Source organism: Musca autumnalis, unplaced genomic scaffold (assembly GCF_047663935.1).
Source record: "Musca autumnalis isolate F117 unplaced genomic scaffold, ASM4766393v1 scaffold_2, whole genome shotgun sequence".
In the NCBI taxonomy this organism is placed as follows: Eukaryota; Metazoa; Arthropoda; class Insecta; order Diptera; family Muscidae; genus Musca; species Musca autumnalis.
The window spans coordinates 93505274-93530217 of NW_027411755.1; the positions used below are offsets into that span (position 1 = coordinate 93505274).

The following is a 24944-nucleotide window of genomic DNA, read 5'->3' on the forward strand; positions in this document are numbered from 1 at the left end:
GAGAGAATTCGGGTATGTTACTCTACCAACCTAAGTGATACATTCGTAGTAAATCACTCAAATGCGTTCCATTCGAATGTTATAGAGTCTGACTGTTAAACTCTTCCAAATATACCTACCAAGTTTCAATTTTAGAAACGATACACTTGTTTCACTTTTTCTCAAGTCATTCTGATTTTTGGTAATTTTTCCATATTGGTGCTAATAAGTTGATCTGCAAGTAAATTAATCATTATTATAATTATAAAGTATGATAAGTTTATTAATTATAAGGATTTCGCCCACCGTGTATATTTAAAGAATAAGCCCCGTATAGCAGTTCGTAATTTGTATACGTTTTCTATTAAAGTACAACATTTATTCGATAATAAAAATGTATGCAATATAACAAATGACTAAATTTTATAAAACATTAAGTACAGGATACGGTGGATTTTTTGAAGATGTTGGTTGGCATGGTTCTGTGCCATCTTATTTATCCAGTCGTACGATAATGCTTTCCGCAGGTCCAATCTGGAAGTCACTAAAGTATATTTTTTCACTGCTGTCGTGTAGCATTACGACGCCACTGTAGAAGTTCGATGACATGTCCAAGGTTAATTGTTTTTGGCCAAAATTCGAAATTGAAGCGAACGCATTACGTCGCGGATACAATCTCTCGATTATCAAAATGTCGTCGTCACTTCGTCTAATGGCTGTGTTGGGCAAGACTGTTTCTGTCTTACATATGGCGTTTTTATATATTGATGGCGAGCGATCACGTAACTGAATCATCCGGGATACAACTGTTAAATAATTGAAGTTTGCTGTGGGAGCATTGGGCAGCCATGGCAAGGTTTCGCGATTAGTAAATTGTTGCGTAGAGTTTTCAGGCCATTGCATGGTAGACAAATGATGCAGATGCTTTGTCTCGTTGTGTTCATTTAGATGGTCTTTTACAGCTTGGAGACCGATTTCATCGCCATAGAAAATGTTCGGTGTTCCAGGTAGCATGAGTTGCATCAATGTTGCCGTCAGTGTAAAGTTGTCATTTATACCATCGCGGGTGAGACGTGGCTTATCCACACCTGCAATTGACCACTGAACCCAAACTCCTGGATCGGCTGGAGCTATTTCGGAGGCTAGAACTTTATTAATGCGTTCTTCTAAACTGGTCGTACCATTGAACACATTCAGATGGACGTCCACAAGGTCCACGTGCTTAAGAAGTAGACTTCTTTGAGGTTCTTTAACTTTAAGCATGACTTCTTCACTAATGATGAGGACTCGACTTTCACCCAAGATGTCCTTCCATTCGGCCATGTGATAGTCGATATCTTCCAATTCGTCAAATTCCTCCAGTCCTTTAATGTAAAAACCATCAACACCAAACTGGATCCAATGTTGCAAGGCTTTAGTAATTAAATTTGTTGTGATCACTGGCCTTGGTGTTGTTGTGGTTGTCGCATCGTTTGCCTCTGAAGCATTTAAAGCGGTACTAGCCAAAACCTTTACAACAGTGGCGCCATCGGATTTTCCTAATTCCTTTAGATATGGATACAAGGGCAAATCCAAGACAAGTGACATATTTCGTAAATGTAGGGCTTGGCTAAGTTGTTGTACATCTTCGGTGGTACCCAAAACTTTGGACACTTCAGTAAGATTGGTTACGTTTTTGAAATCATCAGGATAGTGAGGTGAAGGGAAAATAGAATTTAGACGAACTGCCGATACTCCCAACGATTTGAGATAGTCACTGCGCTTGACAATGCCCTTCAAATCGCCAATGCCATCATTGTCTGAATCTTGAAAACTGGCCGGAAATATTTCATAGAAAACACTGCCACGGTACCACATTGTCCTAAAATGCAATTAAATTATTAGTTTCTGCCTTACCAAATAATAGCGTTAAGTTTAGTACTCACTTTGGATTACAGGTTTTTGGCAGAGTAACAATCATGGCCACAACCACGGCACACATGGCCAACAAACTGGACATGAAAACAAAAAATGTACATTTCCGTATTAGCGGCCAATTCCATGATACGAATGAGGGTGTGTCTTTGCCAAGCGGTATATTTCCATTTGGTCCATGACCATTTGAATCCTACAAATATAGAAGAGAGAGAATGATTAATCGTCGGAATATTGTGTTTGGTTTTTTTCAGTAGCATATTTCCTAGTACTAGCATTAACCATATTTTGGATTCCAAGGTATATTTTTTACTGAACTCGTTTATAGACCGGCTTATCGTTGAGTTTCTTTGCAAAAGTGATTGTTGGTGTTAAGCTTTCTTCAATTGAGTCTAGATAAAAATAAGCCAAAGAGTGTTGTATGAAGGTGTGTTTGTATGCGTGGAAACATTTTTCACACCTCTCAAAAGCTTCGGTCAAATTTAGCGGAATTGTTAATCTGTTAATGTTTACCCTACACTAGGTTTAATTACCCAGCAAACCAATCGTACCGACATCATAACGAAATCGGAACAAAATTCGGACGATACATCCGATATCTGATCCGAAATCGTAACGATATCTTAACGAAAGTTATATGAAGTGGTTGACATAATTTCGGAACGAAATGTCGGAGCGACATCGGATCGATTTCGGTCCGATTTCGTAACGAAATCTGAAGAAAATGCTTGGGAAATTCGGAAAGGAAACTTCTTTCCGACATTCGTTCCGAAATCGGTACAAAAGCCGAACTATTTCCTCTTCGAAAAATCGTTTAGAAATCGGAACGAAATCTGAACGACTTTTCTTCCGAAATTGTTCAGACGTGTCGGACATCAGACATTTGGTTTGCTGGGTAACTACTAGCGATATTGTGTAGAATTTTTTTTGAGAGTATATCAAAGTAGCTACAGTGGCGGCGTCCAGGGGTCCCGCGACCTCCCACCATGAAATTATAAATCAGTTTTTAGTCTTTTGTTCAAATTTTCCATTGATACATTGTCAAAAATCGAATATAAGTAACAGAACAAAAACAAACGAATTTTATAATAACAAGTGAACAAATATCAGTCGGCTTTGCCGACTGTGATATACCCTCAGCCTTTGACATAATGGCAAAAAGAAAACCCAGTATGGGTTGTTTTTCCGCAACATTAATAATTGTACTGTCGTAATATGAGCTACAAGGACCTGTTGTACAATTAAAAAGTAGGTATTTTCTACCTTATTTCTACCTCTGAGTTATTCATTGAGGATTTTAAATTTATCAACAGATTTTATCTGTAATCTTTCTTTTCTCCAACGGAATGATGTTGTTTAGAATTATTAATCGTCTCTCTTCCTTGAAAAAATTGTTGAAGTCGGAGTCGCTTATTGATAAGTAAATACTTTTAGTTTTTCTTTGCTGGTGGAAAGATCTACGTTTTTTCACCGTTGAAGGCAATTTGTAAATATATCGTTTTTCTTAATATGGGAGGTACATTCCAGAAAATTTTATGAAGGTTGATTCGTTAGACCCGACCACCGTTGTCTCGCAAATTAATTGGCAAGCCGATGTGTTCATAAGTTTAGAAAATATAGCAATTTAAAAAGGCTTTCCGATATTAATCAGTAAAAATATATAGCCTAAAACTTCTAAAAAATTTATGAAATTAGGTTCAGAAGTATTGGAAGATATAATATATATAATATTTCGGTTCTTTAGACCCCAAATAGGTACGTAAGGTCGGAGACACAACAACCATTGCCTACCAAATTAATTTTCAAACCGATACATTCGTAATATTTGCAATTATAGCGTTTTTAAAAAATAAGGCGTAAGAGAGGTGGAATTGGTGGGGTACCCTTCCGAAATCAATCAACAAAATAAGTCGCCTATTTTCACCGGGGCACAGTGCAAAATATGAGCACTTTAGCGGAACTTTACTAATAACTTTTAAAGGAAAAGGTGTATATTCCTAAAATTTTGCACAAATGTTTCTTATATTAGTTGAGAGTGTGGGACTCATATTGGGCCACATAGACCCGTGGTTTCCTGTAGCGGTCATGTAACGGTGGCTGCCGTTTTTACGTTTTACATTCATTTTTCAATCGATTTTGATGCAAATTGGTATATTGAGTTTTTAGCGGATAGAAAACTTATGTACAAAATATTTTCAATATAGGTTCGCGTTTTGGAATAGCCCCACATGCCGGGTTCCCTCATAATGGGTATTTTAAAGGTTAAAGACAAAAATTGCACCCGATTTTGATGCAAATGTAAATTTTAAGATGTTAGCGAATAAAAAACCTCCTCACACAAAAGCCGTCAACATAGGTCCACTTCTGGGTGAAGCCCTTACAACCCTACACATCTATTAAGGAGTAAAATGTAAATTTTGTGTTTGTTTTCATTTGTATCTATAATGTTTATTGGTCCATTCAGCAGGTCTGTACCATTAATTTTGTTAATAATGTCTTTCAGATCAAGTTCAGGTCTGCACTGCATTACAATTTTTAACGTATTTTGGTATTTGTACCGCAGCATCTAAAAATGTTGCACTATATGTAAATCACCAACATTTAGAGGTCAAAACTATCAAAAATTGCGAGAGGTTTCTTAATTTTACAGAAATTATCACTGTTAGAAATAGTGAGTCCATTTCTTCAAAACACAGTCAACAATGGCGTTCATTGTCGCTTTTTCCTTCAACTTTTGGAAAATGCAACTGAATGAAATTCCCGAAGTCTTTTTAGAAAATCTTGAATATCTCCAAAGACCGCGCGATACCGCACCAGTTTTATAGCTTTGTGAACAGAGGAGAATCCAATCTTTCAGATTATATATATCTTAACACGTGAATGTACGTAATTCACTGTTGAAATGACCACGGAAAATAAAAAAATACAATTTTGAAAACTTCAAAAAATCACTTCTTTCCGATTAAAATTGCACGAAAACAATAAGGGTTTTTTGCATTTTTTAAAGTGTAAAATATCATAATTATTTTGTAAAATATTAAGAAAAATAAATCATGGCATACTGACTTACCATTTGTCCGCGCCACTCCATTTTTTTTAATGAATCAAAAATACATTTCTTACAAAAAAAAGTGCAACTTTAAGTGCATTTTTTAGCCGTTTCGTGGAGTAAATCGGCAAACTGAGTATTGACCATTTGCAGTGGAGTACTTAGCTAACGAATTCAATAAAAGTTTAATTAATTTCATTTCTTTGAAAATCCCTTAAAGTTCCACTAAACTTCCCAAATTTCGCACTGTGCGGGGGCAACATTCATTCCATGAAAAAGTCACTTTAGTTATTTTTTTATATTTAAAAAAAAGTGGGCGTAAATAAGAGCGAAGTCAATTTTTTTCGTAAAAACCTAAGTTGGGTTATGACGAACATTCAAAACAAATTATCCAAATCAGTCCAGTCGTTCTCAACTGATGCCATGAACAACGAACGACATTTGATTATATCCCCCTAATGCAGTCAAAATAGACATGCGTATAAAGGGGAAATAGCAAAAATTCCCACAAAGCTGAATTTTGGTGGAAAGATAGAGGTTGTCATTAGAAGTAACGTCCTAAAAGTCCTCATTGATCCCATGTTTGCAAACGAAGTTATTCAGGGTCAAAGGTCATTTTTAGGAGGCCTTATTCACTTTTTTGATTTTTCTCAAAAACGGTAAGGCTTAAAAATTGTCTATAAGAATGATCTTTATCACTTTTCAATAGGAAATTATACATTTCCGTAATCAACGCAACAAACCCTACCTTTTGACAAAAATGTAAAAAAAATCGGAGAGTTTTAGTTGGGGTCGTTCCCATTGGGTTTTCGATTACTCATTTTTGGAATAAAATGACTCTAATATGGAATAACTTCACTAAAAACGCTCCTATTTTGTTAGATTTTTTAAAAGATAGGGATAATTTCGCTCTTCAAGGAAACATACATATATTTTTTGGGGGGACAGACCCGGTTACTCCGGTTATTTTAGCCGTTTCACCTGAATATGTGCGTATTTCAGTAATCGGGTATGTTCTGAGACACACTTCACCTCTCACTTCACCCCTCAAGCATTTTGTTCACCCCATTTACTCCAATTTTTTGGGAATTTATTGGGGCTAAGACTCATTAGGGTATTTAAAAAGAAGAGTACACCCTAGTCCGTCCATAAAATACTCGAAATATAAGCGAAAATGTGGTGAACAAAATGCTTGAGGCATGAAGTGAGAGGTGAAGTGTGTATCAGAACATACCCGAATAATTCAGTTATGTGTTTTTTAGAACCGCTATATCTCAAGAATGCACAGTGGATCCACTTGTATGGAGAAAGTGGCCAAAAATATTTCCCGTGTAAATATCAAACCAATGCGCTGGTTACAGCTTTGTGGTGCTGCGAAGAGTGTTTTAAGAAACCACGAGCGTAACATTCTCCCCCCTTTCCCCTCTGGAGGGGGTATACGGTAAGAATTGTTTTATGTTGTTAATACAAAATGACATGAACAGAGATCCCGATTATCTTATGATGCAAAAATAGGCTTGGGGAAACAAAACAATCTCCAAAACAACATAAAATCCAACCAATTAAGCGGATGAAAAAAATCAACATTATTGTCTGAAAATTGGTAAAATTTTTAATATAGATCTTATAGAGTTCTTCCTGGAAGGCACGTACCGCCAACGTAAGACAAATTTGGAAGAAGATTTCTTCATCTTGCCACTGATACCAATTATGTTAATGTACGTGGTCAGATAACAGAGTTATACGCTAATATATCCATACAAACCCTATTCTAGGGCAGCTTTAGTCAGCGGCCCACCATTTATAGTCTGGCACTAGATGGCAGCTGATTTTAACACTGAATAATCTTAAACCCATGAGCTACTTTGGAAAATTATTCCCGAGGTGGGCACTGGTGGGCATCATGACTAAAACCTTAGGTCAAATTTAAGTATATGATCGAAATGGCGTTACAAAATACACTAAGAAGATATGCAGCTAACTAGAATTCCGCAACACGCTAAAACACTATTTTTTAATGAAAACTAAGCTATTACCTCCTCCTTCAAAAGCCACTATAATATTTTGCTATACGTATTAGTTTCGCGATATTTTGAATATATTTACTTGCACTTATAATATAGGTAGTACTTACAACAAAAAATATTAGTCAAATGTTCCGACTTTTGATGCTGTTCTTAAGAAGATCGCGGTCGAATGAAACAAAAACTAATATATTTTTAAAAAGGTCCATATCATAGCTGTCGGAGTTGCCAGATGTTGTACCAAAATTTTGACATTCATTTTTTTATTTTTGGCCAATGGGTGGATCCACTGTGGAATGGTTCCTTCTAGGAAAAAATTATAAAGACCAAAATTGTAGAGAATTTTTCTGTCTACAATATGTGCTCTAGTCACTTTCTGACAATACCCACCGTTTTCAAGAAAAAAAATCCGAAATCCTTAAATGTTGACCTTTGACCCCGAATAACTGTTTTTGCACATGTGGGATTGATGGGGACTTTTAGGACATTGCTTCTAATGGCAAACCCTAGCTCTTCACCAGCTATGTGGAAATGTTTGCTATTTCACTGTCTATTTTTACTGGACTATCCACCATAATGTGGAGGGTATAATTAAATTTTTCATTCCGTTTCTAACACATCGAAATATACGTTGGAGACCCTATAAAGTATATATTCTTGATCAGCATAAAATTCTAAGTCGAAAGAGCCATGTCCGTCTGTCCGTCCGTGGGTCACCAGTCCCGAATTATTTGGAGTTCAAGTGGTAGTAGTTTTTATACTACGAAGCCTGACCGGAGGCTATATTCCGGTACCGCAGGTGTCAGGAGCTCCTAGGTCCATTAGATCTGGCCTGACTGTTTGGTCCAAGCCCCTGTTGGGAGCATCGCGGTGGCTGTGGTTTAAACCCAACTCGTGGGTAGAGTTTCGGCTCGAGAGTGGAGTTGTATTATCAACCGGGTGCCTGACCCACAGAAAGACATTAGTGTTAGATCCTCCCTCCCAAACCAATGGGGTGAATACGACCAAATGCGTAGGAACAAATTGGTACCCACACTTCGGTGTTGAGGGCGCTGATGGACGCATTGTCTCCGTCCGTTGTTGAGAGCACCGTGGGATTAGACCGGAAGGTAGGTACCCACGTTAATACCGATATATCTGTCAGTCCGTCTGTTGAAATCAAGATACAGCTCGCAATTTTTAAGTTAGAGCTTTGTAATTTGTTATAGAAGTTTGTATTACTCCTATGATGTTTCGTATTGAAACTGGGCTATATCGGTCCACGTTTTGATATAGTCCCATAGAACGGTACCTCCCGATTTTCGGTATTATGAAGGTTTTAGCCTTATTATCACACCGAAATGGCTGAAATTTGCTATTTAGTCTTCGTTGGGGTATAAAACTTTCCACCTTAAATTTGTTGTTATATGTACACGCCTTTATATAGCCCCCATAGAACGGTACCTCCCGATTTTCTGTACTTTGAAAGTTTTGGTCTCAAGATTCCACCGAAAGGACTGTGGGTCCCACCGACAATAATTGGTAAAATTAAAACGCAAAATTATGAATGAAAAATACAAATGAAAGTTGACAACACTGTTGCTATTGGTAGTACTTAGCGACTACTTTGTTTTTGGTTGCTTACTTATCGACAAACTTCGTTAATTAACGAAATTATAAGCATTTTAATTTTATGGATTGTTGTCGATAACCAGAAAATGCTTTAAAGAATCCCACTACTGATCCCCTCTTACAATACAATTTGTGAAATGTAATGCTTTTTTCAAATATTTACCAAAGTCGCGTCTTGTAGAACCTCCATTTTATTTCGAAAACATTTGTTGCGGTACTATGCATTATATGCAATTATTGGGTTTGGTTATTATTGTTGTACTAAATGCGTTAATTTTTTTATTCATACAACCAAACTTGTCTTAAACAAGTGAACCAACTAATTTTGCAGAAAATCTGGCATTTTTACCACAACTATTTGCCATTCTTTCATAAATTATTACTAAAAGGTGTTCGTTTCTTGGTTCGAAAACATTACCTTGACAAACTCTATGAATGAATATTTAACAAGTAAAAAAGCATTAAGTTCGGCCGGGCCGAACTTTTCATACCCTCCACCATAAAATATTCATTCCTGTCCCCAACTTTAAGTGAGTACGTTAAAATGTCAGATAATGTACATAAAATGCTGCATTCGGGAGGCCCTTTTTTATGGTGCCTATATCTAACTGTTGACAATTTTTGGTGGGCTAGAAATTGGGAGGTACTGTTATATAGGGGTTATAATAAAACATGGGTCTATGTTGAGAGTTTTTGATGGGAGCCTTTAATGTCAAATAACTCCTAATTCGCTTAAAAAATTTAGCTGGAATCCTCAAAATATCGAAAATCGGTACATAACGTGGGAACTTCAAATGTCATTAACAGCTAGTTCGGAGGTATCTGGGCTATACGAAAATATGAACTTAAATGAACAATTTTTGTTGCAGAATTTTTGTTGACTTTTAAATTTCATATTACAGAAAGTTCGTCCAAAAATAAAGCTAAGGTACGGAAAATCGGGAGGTTTGTTTTGGGGCTATACAAAAACATGGACCTACGTTCGGTTAAACATTTTAAGTAAAATCCTCAAAGTACCGAAAATCGGGAAGTATCGTTATATTGGAGCTATGTTGAAAATTGTTGATGCAGATGCGTGGTGACCACTACAACCTTCAAATGTCAAATTACAGTTAGTTCTGTTAAAAATTGTATCTAAAATGGCCAAATTACTGAAAATTGGGAGGTACCGTTACATGGGAGCTATATCCGAACATGGACCTATGTTGGCAATTTTTGATGGAGAGATGTTGTGACCACTAAGAACTTCAAATGTCAAATTACTGCTAGTTCGGTTTAATATTGTAGCTAAAATCATCAAATTACTGAAAATCGGGAGGTACCGTTATATGGGGGCTTTCTTGACAATTTTTGGTGGAGAGGTGTGGTGACCACTAAGAATTTCAAATGTCAAATGTTCAAATTACAGATAATTCGGTTAAAACTTGTTGGTAAAATTCTCAAAATACCTGAAATCGGGCGGTAACGTTATATGGGGGCTATTCCAAAACATGGACCTATGTCCACTAGTTATATAAGTTTATTGACATTTAAGAACCCTAAATGTCAATTGATAGCTAAATCGGTCTGAAAATGTAGATAAAAACGTCAAAATGTCGTAAATCGGGGGTTATATGGGGGCTATACCAACACGTGGACCTAGGTCCACAACTTTTGTTATATAAATTTAGTTACACTTAAGAACCCTAAATGTCAAATTATAGCTAAATCGGTCTGAAAATGTAGCTACAAACGTCAAAATACCGCAAATCGGGGGGTACCGTTATATGGGGGCTATACCAAAACTTGGACCTATGTCCACAACTTCTGTTATATAAGTTTATTGACATTTAAGAACCCTAAATGTCAAATTATAGCTACATCGGTCTGAAAATGTAGCTAAAAACGTCAAAATACCGCAAATCGGGGGTACCGTTATATGGGGGCTATACCAAAACGTGGACCTATGCCCACAACTTTTGTTATATAAGTTTATTGACACTTAAGAACCCTAAATGTCAAATTATAGCTACATCGGTCTGAAAATGTAGCTAAAAACGTCAAAATACCGCAAATCGGGGGGTACCGTTATATGGGGGCTATACCAAAACGTGGACCTATGTCCACAACTTCTAATATATAAGTTTATTAACACTTAAGAACCCTAAATGTCAAATTATAGCTACATCGGTCTGATAATGTAGATAAAAACGTCAAAATACCGTATATCTGGGGGTACCGTTATATGGGGGCTATACCAAAACGTGGACCTATGTCCACAACTTTTGTTATATAAGTTTATTGATACTTAAGAACCCTAAATGTTAAATTATAGCTAAATCGGTCTGAAAATGTAGCTAAAAACGTCAAAATACCGCAAATCGGGGGGTACCGTTATATGGGGGCTATACCAAAACGTGGACCTATGTCCACAAGTTTTGTTATATATGTTTATTGATACTTAAGAACCCTAAATGTCAAATTATAGCCAAATCGGTCTGAAAATGTAGCTAAAAACGTCAAAATACCGTAAATCGGGGGGTACCGTTATATGGGGGCTATACCAAAACGTGGACCGATATAGCCCATCATCGAACTTGACCTGCCTGCAAACAAAAGACGCATTTTCCCAAAATTTCAGCGTCCTATCTCCATTTTTGTGGATGCTAGAGTGATTACCACAGACGGACGGACGGACGGACGTGCTCAGATCGACTTAGAATTTTACCCTGATCAAGAATATATATACTTTATAGGGTCGCAAATGAGTATTTCAATGCGTTACAAACGGAAAAACAAACTTAATATACCCTCCATACTATGGTGGAGGGTATAAAAATGTCTTTCCGTAAAGTTTGTTAAAAAAATAATACTCTGTTATTCTATCTACTATCCAAACCTTCAGTTTTATAGACTGGTATAACTAACCCTTTCATATAATCAAGTAGGAAATTGATCCGAAAGTCACGAATTTATTGTTAACATATTGCGTTTTTGTTTTTCTTTTTTTTCAAAATAGTCAGACAGACGCCCAGAGACGTTGTTTTATTATTTTATTAAAACAGCAAATAAATCAAAGTTGTGTTAATAAAAACAGGCAGTTGACTCGAATGTCACTGTGCAACACTGAAAATGCAAACAACTTATAATGGGCATTTTCTGAAAGTAAATATTGAAACTACAAATAACATATTTGGGTTTCATGTTGTTAGATCGGATTTGGATTTTATAGCCTTATCTAAACCGGGCTAAAACGAACCTTTTTTTCCACTGACCGAGGCTTTATCTCAGAAACTAATAATAATTTCGCTTTGCGGTCTTCAGCAATATTGTTGACCTAAAGTAGTAGGAAAAACTGCATCTAGCACATCAATATCTATAAAAATAAGAAATTTAACATCATTTCTGGAACTATGGTCAGTAGCAGCCAAAATATTTGGAGTTGAACCAAGTAACCTTTCGCAAAAATTTTCCAAAATATGTGCTCCGCAGTTCTTCAGAACATTCTGAAACTCTAAAATACTTACATCATGTTGTTTAGGCCGTATTTCATATCATACTTTCTATAAAACATGTTCACGCAGGCAGTTTTTTCATATTTGGGATTTCAATGCATTATTGATATATTTTGTCAAATTGTCTCAGAAGAATGTGCTAAAAAACAGCGTAATAAAGGCATTTTGCAAGAGTAGAATGTTCTGAAGAATTGTCAAATAAAACAACATGGAGTAATTATACTGATAGTAAGTACTCATAGTCAAATTTTCTTTAGATAATTTTATTGTCGTTATTCTGAGTTTTATGGTGAGAAAGGGTATTGAAAGGAAAGGTGTTACATTCCTCATTGTCTCTCACACCAAAAAACAGAGAATTACGGTAACTATAATTACTAAATATGTATTAATCAACGCATACCAGGGACGTACTTTCAATTGTTTTGAACATTTTGTTTACAAAAAGACAGGATACGTTTTCGAACCAATAAAAACCGAAAGGAATTTTTGCAAAAAATTAAACCGTAGTACAGCAATAAAAACAAAAATCAATAATTACACATAATGTAAAGTGTCAAATAAATGTTTTCGAAATGTAATGGAGGTTCCAAATTACCCCGTGTTTTCGGTAAACATTTGAAAATCATGAAATTTTAAGAATTTTGTTCTTAATAAGGATTAACTATTAACAGGTATCAACAATATTGAGTATAGAATATCCTCAATAAGTGGGTTACCATATGAATAAAGAGAGCACCAACGCCCTATTGGGACTTTTTTAATATTGGTCACTTTTGTAGACATTACCCCAGCCAAAGCTAGGATATTTGTCATTACAATTAAAATTCAAACAAGATAGAAAATTAAGGCCGGACCGAACTTCTTCTGCATTAAACTGGTGTAATTAAGTACATATGTAGTTTCCTTTGCTATCCACAATTATAGGTGAAGAAGTTTATTGATCGCTGATAACACCAAATTATATGCGGGCTAACCAAATCTTGGGCCTGTGTCCACAAGTTTGTTGGAAAAGTTTTTGACCATTGGGAACTAGAAATGAAAAATTATTGTCAATTTTGGCGGAAAATATGTTATACCAAAATATGGATCTATGTTCACAATTTTTGTTGGAGAAGTTCCTTGACAACTGGGAACCCTGTATCAATTAACCGAGTACTTTGTTGGGTAAAATTCAGCCTAAATTGTAAAATATCTAACATATTAAAAATACAAATGTACACTAAATACTTTTAAATTTAGTTCAAAAGTATCCGCTGCATCTAGTTATGAAAGAAACAAATATGTATATTTGTTGTCTGTAATTTGGTTTAATAGCCAGGCAAAGTGACGTTCGTTAATATATCCAAAAATAATAAGAGTTTTTAAATACTTCATTTCCGATAACACTGTGCAGCAGCGTTTTTGGGGAGTGGAAAATTCCTTTTGGAGATGAAAGCCCTTGGTGAGTATATTAAGAACCCAAAAAAAAATTTAGCCATAGGACAAGTTTCTGAGATATCGCGTGATGAACTTTTTGATTTCCCCCTATTATGCATGAAAAAATAGCTTTATATCTCTGTTTGGCGTTATTGTAGCTTCGTTTTGAGATGACATGTATTAAGTCAAATTAAATGGCGAATATTTACGTAGAATATTTCATCCTTGTAACTCAATTATTTTCACGTCTTTTTGGTTTTTTATTTCTTGAACCGTAGTAAAAGTACCACAAGATGAGATTTTTCAGCATCCAAATATTCTACAAAAATGTTGCTCAGAAGATTTTATGTACGGTTCTCATACATATTGTTCATTATCCTTTTGACATTTAATCGGTTTTGGTTCAGAAATAAACTATGTTTAATTTTTCTGCATATTCGTTATTTATTAGTATACTAGCACATGCCCGTTAATTCGTTAGCGAAAAGTTTTCGTTTGTAGAAAAGAGGTTGCAAGCAGAATTTTTATTGACCCCTTAGCGATCAATGTTAAAGTTTCTTCACTAATAAATTAGTTATTTTTAAAATATTAAAACAACAGTGGGATTAAGCCAGATTATTTTGAAAACAAAAAAAACGAACAAATAGAAATCATAAAGTAAAATTTGAAAATTTTGTTCAAATTACATAAGTCGATTCCTAACCTTCCCAATACTAATGATATACAATTATTACTTTTCGTGCAGTTATGGCCGGTTTGTGTAATACGATTCGAAGTCAAATTAGTTCAAATTACTACCAGACCAAACACATCAAAAGTGCTCTCATTCCAAATTTAAGTGTTTCAATTCTATCCTTTCATCCAATACCAAGGTTTACCAAATTTAGTGCTTTATGTACATCTGTAGTACTCATTTCCAAAGAAACATTCTTATCTTAACCCTACGCACCAGCGGTGACCCTAATATCAGATTTTCAGCTTTATCCTTTCGTCTTGTACCAAATGTAGTATCATAAAGTACGTTTGGTACGGTATAGTGGTATAGTTCCAATATCAATAACCGCCTCCTCATATCAACCCTACACTTCAACAATAACCATTATACCCGATTTTAGGATTCCAGTTCTATCCCTTCATCCAATACCAAAATTGCTCTAAATGTAGTACCATTTAGTACTTTTTACTTGTAGTAGGCATTTCTCAATCAACCTTCTTATATCAATCCTACACATCAACTGTTACCTTTGTACACAATATCGGAATTCCAAAAAGACTCAATACTTCAAAATGTCAGCATCAATTTTACGTGGATGCAGTGGATATATCGAAAAATCATACAATAGTATAATGTTGCGCATGGAGTATTCTTTGAGTCTTTCTTTAGGCATAGGCCTATGAAATGTAAGGTTAAGCCATAAATCGGAAGGGAATATAAAATACTTCTTGGCTTCAACCAATTTTTACCCATTTTTCTACATTGACACCAACGCAGCTTCCACGAAAATTATTTTAATGGTCGACATTATTGAACCCCTCCTAAAACACTTCATTTTAAAGAATTTCAGTCATACTGTATAGAATATGTTAACAGTTTAAGAATTCTGAAAGGGTGAAACTCGGATTCATATATTGTAAAACATTTTTTGGTTTTTGCCATATATCCCTTTTGTATGTTACATACAAATGCACAAAGACATAATACCCATTTCCACAATGTGATGTAGGGTATAAAGACGCTTGGGTGCAAAAAATTGATTACAACAGACGGATAAATAATAACAAATATAATATACTCTTCATACTATGGTCAGGGATGCCAGATAAGTTTGATCAAAAATCGTCACTTTTCGGGTGCCAAAATCGGCAAAATCGGCAAAAATTTTTCAAAATCGGCAAATTAAATAACGTTTATTTCAGTTCAAATTATTGCTATATGTAATAAGCATACGTTAACAAATAAAATTTTAAGTGCAACAAAACAATTAAAAATTCATAAACCAAGGCAATAATTCAAAATATGTATGAAAATAAATGGTTTGACCATATGCATATGTAGTATATATTTATAAGTATATATTTATAAGTACTTTCATATATACATATATGAAATCAATATATTTTCAATTCACTCAAGCTAAACAAAACGTATACAAATATTGTCTTAAGAGGTTATTAATAATGGTTTTAGACCCCAAGTATGTTTGGACGAAATGTGTTTCAGACAATTTGGAGTCGATTTAGCAATGTCCACCCGTCTGTCTGTCTGGCTGACTGGTGCGCACGATAACTCTCGAACGGATGAGCCGATTTTTCCTAGGTTTGGCTTTCGTAATATTTTGTCAAAACTTAGTTTAAGTTCGAAGATGGGCAATATCGGTCCACTCCTTCGGGAACCTCCCACACAAAAGTCCAAAAATGTTCGGAAAAATTGTGCGCGCCATAACTCTTGAAAGGAGTGACTGATTTAGTCGATTTAGTACTTTACACATCCTAATATGTCTACAAGATATAGATTAGGTACGAATATGGACTCTATTTGTCTATTCCTTCGGGTACCTCCCACACTAAATAAGTTTTCTTTAAGACCTCAGGCCCAATTCCGTTTCTATGAAAATGTAAAATGAATACTTTTACAAAGGAGAAAACTGTCAAATGAAAAAAAATATAAAGGAAATATTTTTCATAGAACAAGAATCCAGCCCCTGCTCTCGATTCACTTCGATTTTGGTTGAAACAATTTGAATACGCTGCCTCCATTACGACGGTAAAAGCTTTTTCAGGGGCATGTCCATACTTCTTGAGAATATAGCCCGAGAGGTGTAAAAACCCCTATGGCACCAAATGTAGTGGCTGTAGAGCACGATAATTCTCGAACTGATCAACCGATTCCAAAAGTTATACGATGACCCACTGAAATGACTAGTGGGCGCGATATCTATCGAAAAGATATAACTCTCAAAATAAAATCCACTTCCCTAATGGACTATGTCGGTCCATTCCTTTAAGTACCACCTCCACAACACTTTTGAATTTAAATTTTAATCCACATTTTTCGGCAAGTTCAAATGTCTAAAAATGGCCACATAATTCTGAAAAGACCTTAAAAACATTCGATCTGTCCGTAGAAGAAAGTTTCAATTCACATAGGCTGAAGATATACCTCTGTCAGCAAAGTCGACTGACACTTTCTTACTAGTTGTATTGGAATTTTGAAATGTTGGTTTACAATTAAATTCGGCACTTGTTTTTATTTAAATTTACTTGGCTAGAAACTCTTTCCACATTTGCTGAAGAATGTGGCAAGACTAAAACATGTTTAATAAATTTGGACAAAATAGGAAATAATGATTCAGAATTTGCACATATTAATTCACACATTGTTTTCCAAAACTCCAGCAACTCTATTTTTTATCTTTAAACAAATTTTTGAAATTTAAACGTGAAAGTTCGCGTGATTCTTGCTTTTCGTTTATGTTTATAAAGCATTCGTATTCCTTTATAATGTCGAAAAATGAATCTTGTGTGCCATTTATTATAAAACTTTGATTTATTGAAGCTAGGAACTTAAATTTATTTTCAAAATTAAACCGCTTCAAAATCTAACCACAAAATTCAATGTAAAAATTTGTGCAGTTTTTAATTATTTCCACTAACCCACTTTTCGACAATGTCGTTTTTTGAACAATTTCTTGACGTATATACTGGTATATGGTAATCAAGAAAATTCAAACTGTTTTTATAAAATGTTAAAAAATGTTATTATTATTATTAATCAAACTACTCTTGACGATATAGTTGTCTTTGTTATTGTATTAAATTAGTTCTAGCAACCACAATTTTCATACAAAATGGAAATTTTATGTGAAAAAGTTGCCTTAACTAAAAATCGGCATTTTAGGGGTAAAAATCGGCATTTCTATTTTTTTGGACTAAAAATCGGCAAAATGCCGATAAATCGGCAAATCTGGCATCTCTGACTATGGTAGAGGGTATAAAATGTCAAATCGGTTCAGATTTCATACTTTTTCTAGGCCGAACTCCGCCATAAAATCTACGTCGGATTTTTTAGGAAATCTTAAAATCTAACAAAACTTTATACGTTAGAGGGGCCTACAAAATCCGACATCGATTTTTATACCCTACACCACACAGTGGTATGGGGTATTATGTCTTTGTGCATTTGTATGTAACATACAAAAGGAAACGAAATAGACCCATTGTTCCTTTTGGGGATATACATACATATATTCACTTTCTGAGTCGATTAATGCGTGTCCGTCCGTCCGTCTGTCTGTCCGTCTGTCCATGTATTTTTGTTCGCAACATACAGGTCGCATTTTTTGTCCGATTCAGCTGAAAATTGGGGACTACAACTTTTTTAGCCATAGGAAGAACGCTATTGCTTTTGGTGAAAATCAATTCAGATTTGGATATAGCTCCCATATATATTTTCGCCCGGTTTCACGTATTTGCTGCACCAAACACGCTATATACGTCCAATTTTGATGAAATTTTGAATGTGTGACTGAATTTTGTCTACAAATAAGTGTGCAAAATTATATTGAAATCGGTCCGGATTTGGATATAGCTCCCATATATATTTTCGGCCGATTTGACGTATTTCCTGTACCACACACACTATATATGTCCGATTTCGATGAAATTTGGAATGTGTGACTGAATTCAGTCTAGAAATGAGCCAAATTATATCGAAATCGGTTCAGATTTGGATATAGCTCCTATATATATGTTCGCCCGATTTCACGTATTTGCTGCACCAAACACGCTATATACGTCCGATTTGGTGAAATTTGGAATGTTTGACTGAATTCGGTCTAGAAATAAGTGTGCCAAATTTGGATATAGTTCCCATATATATTTTCGGCCGATTTCACGTATTTTCTGTACCAAACACGCTATATATTTCCGATTTCGATGAAATTTGGAATGTGTGACCGAATTCAGTCTAGAAATAAATGTGCCAAATTATATAGAAATCGGTTCAGATTTGGATATAGCTCCCATATATATTTTCGGCCGATTTCTCGTATTTTCTGTACCAAATACGCTATATATTTCCGATTTCGATGAAATTTGGAATGTGTGACTGAATTCAGTCTAGAAATAAATGTGCCAAATTATATCGAAATCGGTTCAGATTTGGATATAGCACCCATATACATATATGTTCGGCCGATTTCGTGTATTTTCTGCTCCAAACACGATATATAAGTCCGATTTAAATGATATTTGGAATGTGTAAATGAATTCGGTCTGGAAATAAATGTGCCAAATTATATCAAAATCGGTTAAGATCTGGATATAGCTCCGATTTATATTTTACATATTCACAGTGGTGTAGGGTATCATATAGTCGGCCCCGCCCGACTTTGATCCTTTCCTTACTGGTTTTACTTTGAGTTGAAACCAGCATATCCGCAACACATTCAACTTTTCATCAAAGTTGGACAGACATGGAGTGTTTGGTTTGCATGAATTATCTGAAATCTGGCGAAAATTTATATATGTGAACCAGAGGTCCGCAAAATGCATATAAAAGGCACACTCTATTGCCTTTTCCCAAAAGCGAATAGTGCAGTGCCTTGCATGTAAAAAATATGAATGTGCAAAAAGCAGATTCACCCCAAAAAATGATTCACTGCTTTAGTGCATGCTTGCTTGCTTTTACATTTGTATTCACACGATTCGCAAATGCAGTATGCACAATACTGCATACCACCACACAGTATCGTACCATCTTCTGTTTGAATAAATGAATACATTTTCCAAATTTCGTTTTTTCTTCGAGTTTTTTTAATAATAGGATAAACTAAACTAGTAATTGTTTTTATTGTCTCAACATTATTTTTTTATGTTATTAACATGTAAATTTGACCAGAAATATCTACTGCTTTTTGTAATGCAACGTGCTTTTTCGAAGGCAGCGTGCAAAAAAAAGGCAACGAGCTCTTGTAGTGTGTTGTGTGTGTGCAATTGGTACACACTCATGAAAGCAAAGGCAAAGCAAGCAATAGCATTAAACAGAGATGGCAATAGCAAGCAATGAAAAAAGCACGAAATCCCGAATATGCATTAAAAGCGAGTGGCATTTTGCGGACCTCTGATGTGAACTACATATATGCATCTAAAAATCTCAACCGATTTAAATATAAGCCTATTTAATCATCAAATACCGAAATTTTATCAAAATTGGACAGATGTAACGTTATATCCAAATCTGAAACGATTCTTGCCAAATGCAATAGCGTTCGGCTTTGGAAAAATTATCATTCTCGATTTTCTCCTGGATATGATATTAATTGCGATCTGATTACAAGAGACATGGTTAGACGGACGGACAAGTGTCTATCTCGTTTCCTTTTGCACAAAGACAAAATACCCCTTACCACAGTGTGGCGTAGGGTATAAAAACAAAGGTTATTTTAACTTTCGACACTAGTTCTAAGTCGGTATCACAAAATATAAACAACGTAAACGTGCGAAGTGGAAAAATTGTGTTTTTACAACAACAAAATATCAATATAAATTGTTGCAGTTCATGTTATTTTTTGACGACTAAATAGCAAATCAAATGGAAAGTGAAATGAGTTTGTCGAGTTGAGTATTTTCATATACAAAGGATGCCTGTAGGTCTATTCTGTATTTTTCTTAACAGCTTTACTCATTGTTTATTTTACAACAATTTCATAGTTGTTAAAATGTTGTTACAGTTGTTAAAGTTACAAAATAGGCCTATAGTTCTTGATTTTTCTGCTTTTAAATTTGCAATTGTACATTGGAATGTTTGTTTGCACATTGCCATAGGAAATGGTGTAGGTAGTAATGTAAGCATTATATAAATTCATCGAAGCTTTCATAAACACTATTGTACTAAACCACATTTTAAATGAGATTATATTTCTTTTATTCTTTTTAATTTGTTTTTGGCATCAATATCCAATAGTTATTACTTACCTGTGTTGATGTGTTATTATTTTGCAAATGTTTGTACGAGTGTTTATTGAAGAGTGTTGCTGAGGTCTCATCCGGCACACTCATACCAATGCCGGAGCTACTGCCAGATGATGAACTTGTCTCGACCTTGCCATCCTCGTTACACAAATTTGCCGAGGTATTGCTGTCGTTGTCGTTATCTATGCACGGTGTCAGTGGATGAGAAAATGTCATCGGTGTAGTTGAGCCATTGGTATTCGAGGACAACAGTGGACAAATGGAAGCCTCTTCCTCGGGTAGAAATGTTGACACCGATGGTGATTCTATCAATGTACGAGGCAATTCAACGTCGAGCAATGCTGGATCGGTAGAGATGCCCATTTTGTTCATATCCCTATGGACTGACCGGGCCAAAGAGGTACGCTTCCAATGCGGAATTTAAATGTTTAGATTTGTATCTTTTTTCTTCTATTTCGTTATTACAACGCGAGATTTATAAACATAACCACAATCGCACAAAATGAAAAAAATATGAAAATTCTCTATAAAATTTCTACGGTGGAAAATAGCGAGGCCGTTGTTCTTACTGCGAGTAGATATAAACTGATGAGCTCTGCAAATGAGAATTCTTTCAGTTCTCTGTGTATTGGATTTGGTGTGCTGGAGACAGACGAAACGTCAAGTTTAGAGTGGTGAGGGCTGCAAAGGGGGTGGGTTCGAAGTGTTTATTTTTATCATCCGCAACAAACAAATAAATGAATTTCGTATTGAAATGCTTGTTTATGCGTTTTTATTTTGTTCGTTGCCGCCCTACACTCTTATGATTTTGTTGGGGCTACGATTCGATAAATGGTGGCGAACTACTACTGCTCTTGTTGAAACTGTAAAAAGCAAAACGCGACGCGAGCAAACAAATTAGCGTTTCAATTGATTTCAATTAAATCGTATTTCACAAATTAATTTCCCACTCTATGTGGCAGTGTATGTATTTTAACAGAATTTCCACAATTCCCGTTGAATTTTTTCAATACTGAATAAACGACTGAAAAGAATACATCAATTTGGCAATGTTTCGTTACATTCGGTGGCTATGAGAAAGAACGTGACTGCTCTGATGTAGCAGAAGCATTACAGCGGTTGCGCACTGAGAATTTGTCTTCGAACAAATTCCACTGTCAATGTTGACGTCAGTGATGAAAGTAGGAATCATGTTTTCACATGAAAGTGTTCCAAAAAACAATAGGGTTGTATTTGCCTATATTGTATGTACATATATGACTAAAATACAACACTATAAAATGTTAATTTAAAAATCCAGCAGCGGACTTTAAGTTAAATTTTATTAATTTAAGGCAATGTATATTAATAAAATTATAAAAAGACAAAGTATCTTTAAATAAAATAATTTAAATTTAAAGTAAATTAATAAGAAACAAAAAAAGTTAAGACATTTTCGTTTTATGTCGAATAAAATTGCTCGAGTCCGGCTCTGGTCAAAACTGTTTTCTCCACATTTATCACATGACCTTACATGACTGAGGTATCGTAAATGAAAAATGTTGGTACTTTTATTCATCTTTTTAAAAAACAACAATTAAGAATGGCATTAAGTTCAGTCGGGTCGAATTATCATACCCTCCACCACGAATTTTATTGTAATACTAGAAATAATTACTTTGCTTTCATTTATGAAAGTAATAAGCTCTTCCCCTGTGTTTTAGGACGTTTATATATAACCAGATTTAACAAACCCACTGGGTTTCAAATGTCAATTCCATTGCTTATATTTCTAATAAATCCTTATTAGAAGGTTAACCCTGCAAAAGGCTATAATATAAACATGGCCTTAGGGCTTATTGCTTGGAGGATCAGAATATCTTAACATTATTTTGATAATTTTTTCGTCGACACATTCGAAAATATCAAGGTACATCCACTTCAGAAAGAAAAATCCTTTAAAAGAGGTCACATTGCGTCTTCGTTGTTCTTTCCAAAAGATGGACTAATATTTATCATTTTCCGAATTGAGCTTTTGTATCCTCTGACAACACACAAAACCAAATTACAGCAATCTCGGTTCGAAAATTTGACAAAAACCCTCGAAATGCATGCAATTGGGCAATACCGATTGAGCTCGATATATGGCGAAAACCAAAATTGTTTTACAAACGATGAATCCGAGTTTTACCCATTCAGAATTCGCGAACTGTTAACATATTCTATATAGTATGATTGAAATTCTTTAAAATGAAGTGTTTTAGGAGGAATCCCATAAGGTCGACCATTAAAATTAATTTACGTGGAAGCTGTGTTGGCATCAATGTAGAAAATTAGGTAAAAATGGGTTGAAGCTGGGTTGAAGTATGCTCCCTTTCGATTTCTGGCTTAACCTTACATTTTATAGACATATTCCCAAAGAAAGACTCAAAGAATACTTCATGGGCAATATGATACTAGTGTATCATTTTTCGATATATCCACTGCATGCACCTAAAATTGATGCTGACATTCCGAAGCCGGAATTTCGGGGTTTTTTGAATTTTTTTAATAATTCGGACGCGCAACAATATAATATTCAAAACTCATAATAGGGTTATAGAACTCGTGATTTTACGTTGTTTAATGCATATCTAATGAGTGTGCTCCTAACAGCATCCTAGTAATTGGAGTCTAAAGGCCAATATTTAATGCGTGAATTTTTTTAAAAAACCTATTTTTTGCGTTTGAAATTTACAAGTGCCATTCAATTTCCTTTGTACCCCGCGTGAATTTAGTTTTTTTACGCGACGGATCTAATGAGACCTTCCGCGATCGAATCCATCCACTAAAACCGCGGATATAGATACCTTGGAAATACGAAAATTGGCAAAAATGTACTTTGACAAATCGGCGTATTAAACCGCGATTTTCTTTAACATTTTTTACATAAATGGAATCCTTTATACGAGTTTATAATATGTGCGAAAACGCGTGTCATAAATTACAGAGATTCGCGAGTAATATGAGTTTTTACTAAAAATAGAATGTGGAGGCACATCCGCGGTTCTTGAAGAATCTATTTGAAATATGTGTATATATACGTATTTTTGATGGGTGCTACTGAAACCGGATGCGCATCAAAATCGTATGCAAAATGCGCGATTTTTACCCACTTTAAGTTTTTTTTGCATTGTGTTATGCAACTACCGGCACACTTTGACCGCTGAGTGAAACATTTATGTACCCAATCTATATAAATTTCGTATCATATTTTTCTACGCATTGTCTAGATTCCGCATATATTTTTTAATTTATTTTTTTCAAATTTTTTTTATTACTTGTTGATTTTCCGCGAAAATAATAATAAATTTAATAACTATTTAAACATCTACGAATAGATATGGAATGCCGTTAACTATTTATGTATACACTTTCTCATAACAACAAATAAGATATTTTTAAATATTTTTTCTTTATATGAGAATAAAAACCGCGCATCGTCCAATTTTGTGAACGCGAACAGATTTGAAACCAGAATTTTTTTCTTAACCTCTATGCAAAAATTGTAGATGTGCTCGCAAAAAATTTTTTAATTTTTTCAAATGGAATTGCAAACGATTTTTGGTTTTTGCCGTATACGAATAGTTTTTTGCGAGTAAGTTTTCTATCTTTTGGGAACCGAAAATTCCAATTAACAACCATTTCCGTAGAAAAAATCAAAAATCTTAAATGAGGTGGTACCATTATATGTGGACTATATAGAATATGGTTATGACTATTATACGAGGGCGATTCGGAAACTTCTATCAATGAAAGAGAATAGTTAGTTTTTCAAAAATATTTTTATTTTTCAATATAATCTCCTGAAATTCAATACACTTAGTCCAACGCTTTTCTAGCAATTCTATCCCTTGATTAAAATAGTTTTCCTCAAGGTCTTCAAAATAGTGGTTTACAACTGTAATTGCATCTTCATTTGAGGTAAAACGCTTGCCAGCAAGGAATTTTAATTCCTTCCTTAAATTTAGCAACCCAATTTTTTACTGTTGCATATTAAGGAGCACTTTCACCTAACACATTCACCATATCATTATGAATTTCTTGTCCCGATAAACCTTTTTTATGTAAATACTTAATGACAGCACGCATTTCTAATTTTTCCATTGTAAAAAAATTGTGTTCATAACAGAGATGGAAGTTTCCAAAACACTTAACTTTTTTCTGTTTATACCGCGCTTTTTGTGCTAGGCTAAGAAGTTTCCGAACTGCCCTCGTACAACGTCATATCCCTGCATGATATTTTGATGAGTTTTTACCTAAGATTACATACAATTTTAATTATAAAGTGACTCGATAAAAAACTTCCGCACAAAAAGCTTTTAAAGTTTTTATTTTTCAGAACTTTTGGTAATTTTTTAAAGTCACTGTAAGCAGATATTTAACTGAAAACAAGGTATAGGTTAGAGTTGTGCCAAAGGAACTATATGGAACTATCTTGTTCACTTCGCAGTTCCAATGGCCGAC

At 34.8% G+C, this 24944-nt stretch overlaps 1 protein-coding gene across 1 annotated transcript; it reads right to left on the bottom strand.

Annotated features, from left to right (window-relative positions):
* Positions 1–332: 332 nt before the first annotated feature.
* On the bottom strand, positions 333–21605 carry LOC141394273 (amino acid transporter heavy chain SLC3A1-like). Its single transcript, XM_073968425.1, has 4 exons — positions 21029–21605; positions 20463–20909; positions 1905–2086; positions 333–1840 (listed from the first exon to the last, which is right to left on the bottom strand). The coding sequence occupies exons 2-4, from the start codon at positions 20829–20831 to the stop codon at positions 472–474; spliced, it is 1920 nt and encodes a 639-aa protein (XP_073824526.1). The 5' UTR covers positions 20832–20909; positions 21029–21605; the 3' UTR covers positions 333–471.
* Between the last annotated feature and the right edge of the window lie 3339 nt (positions 21606–24944).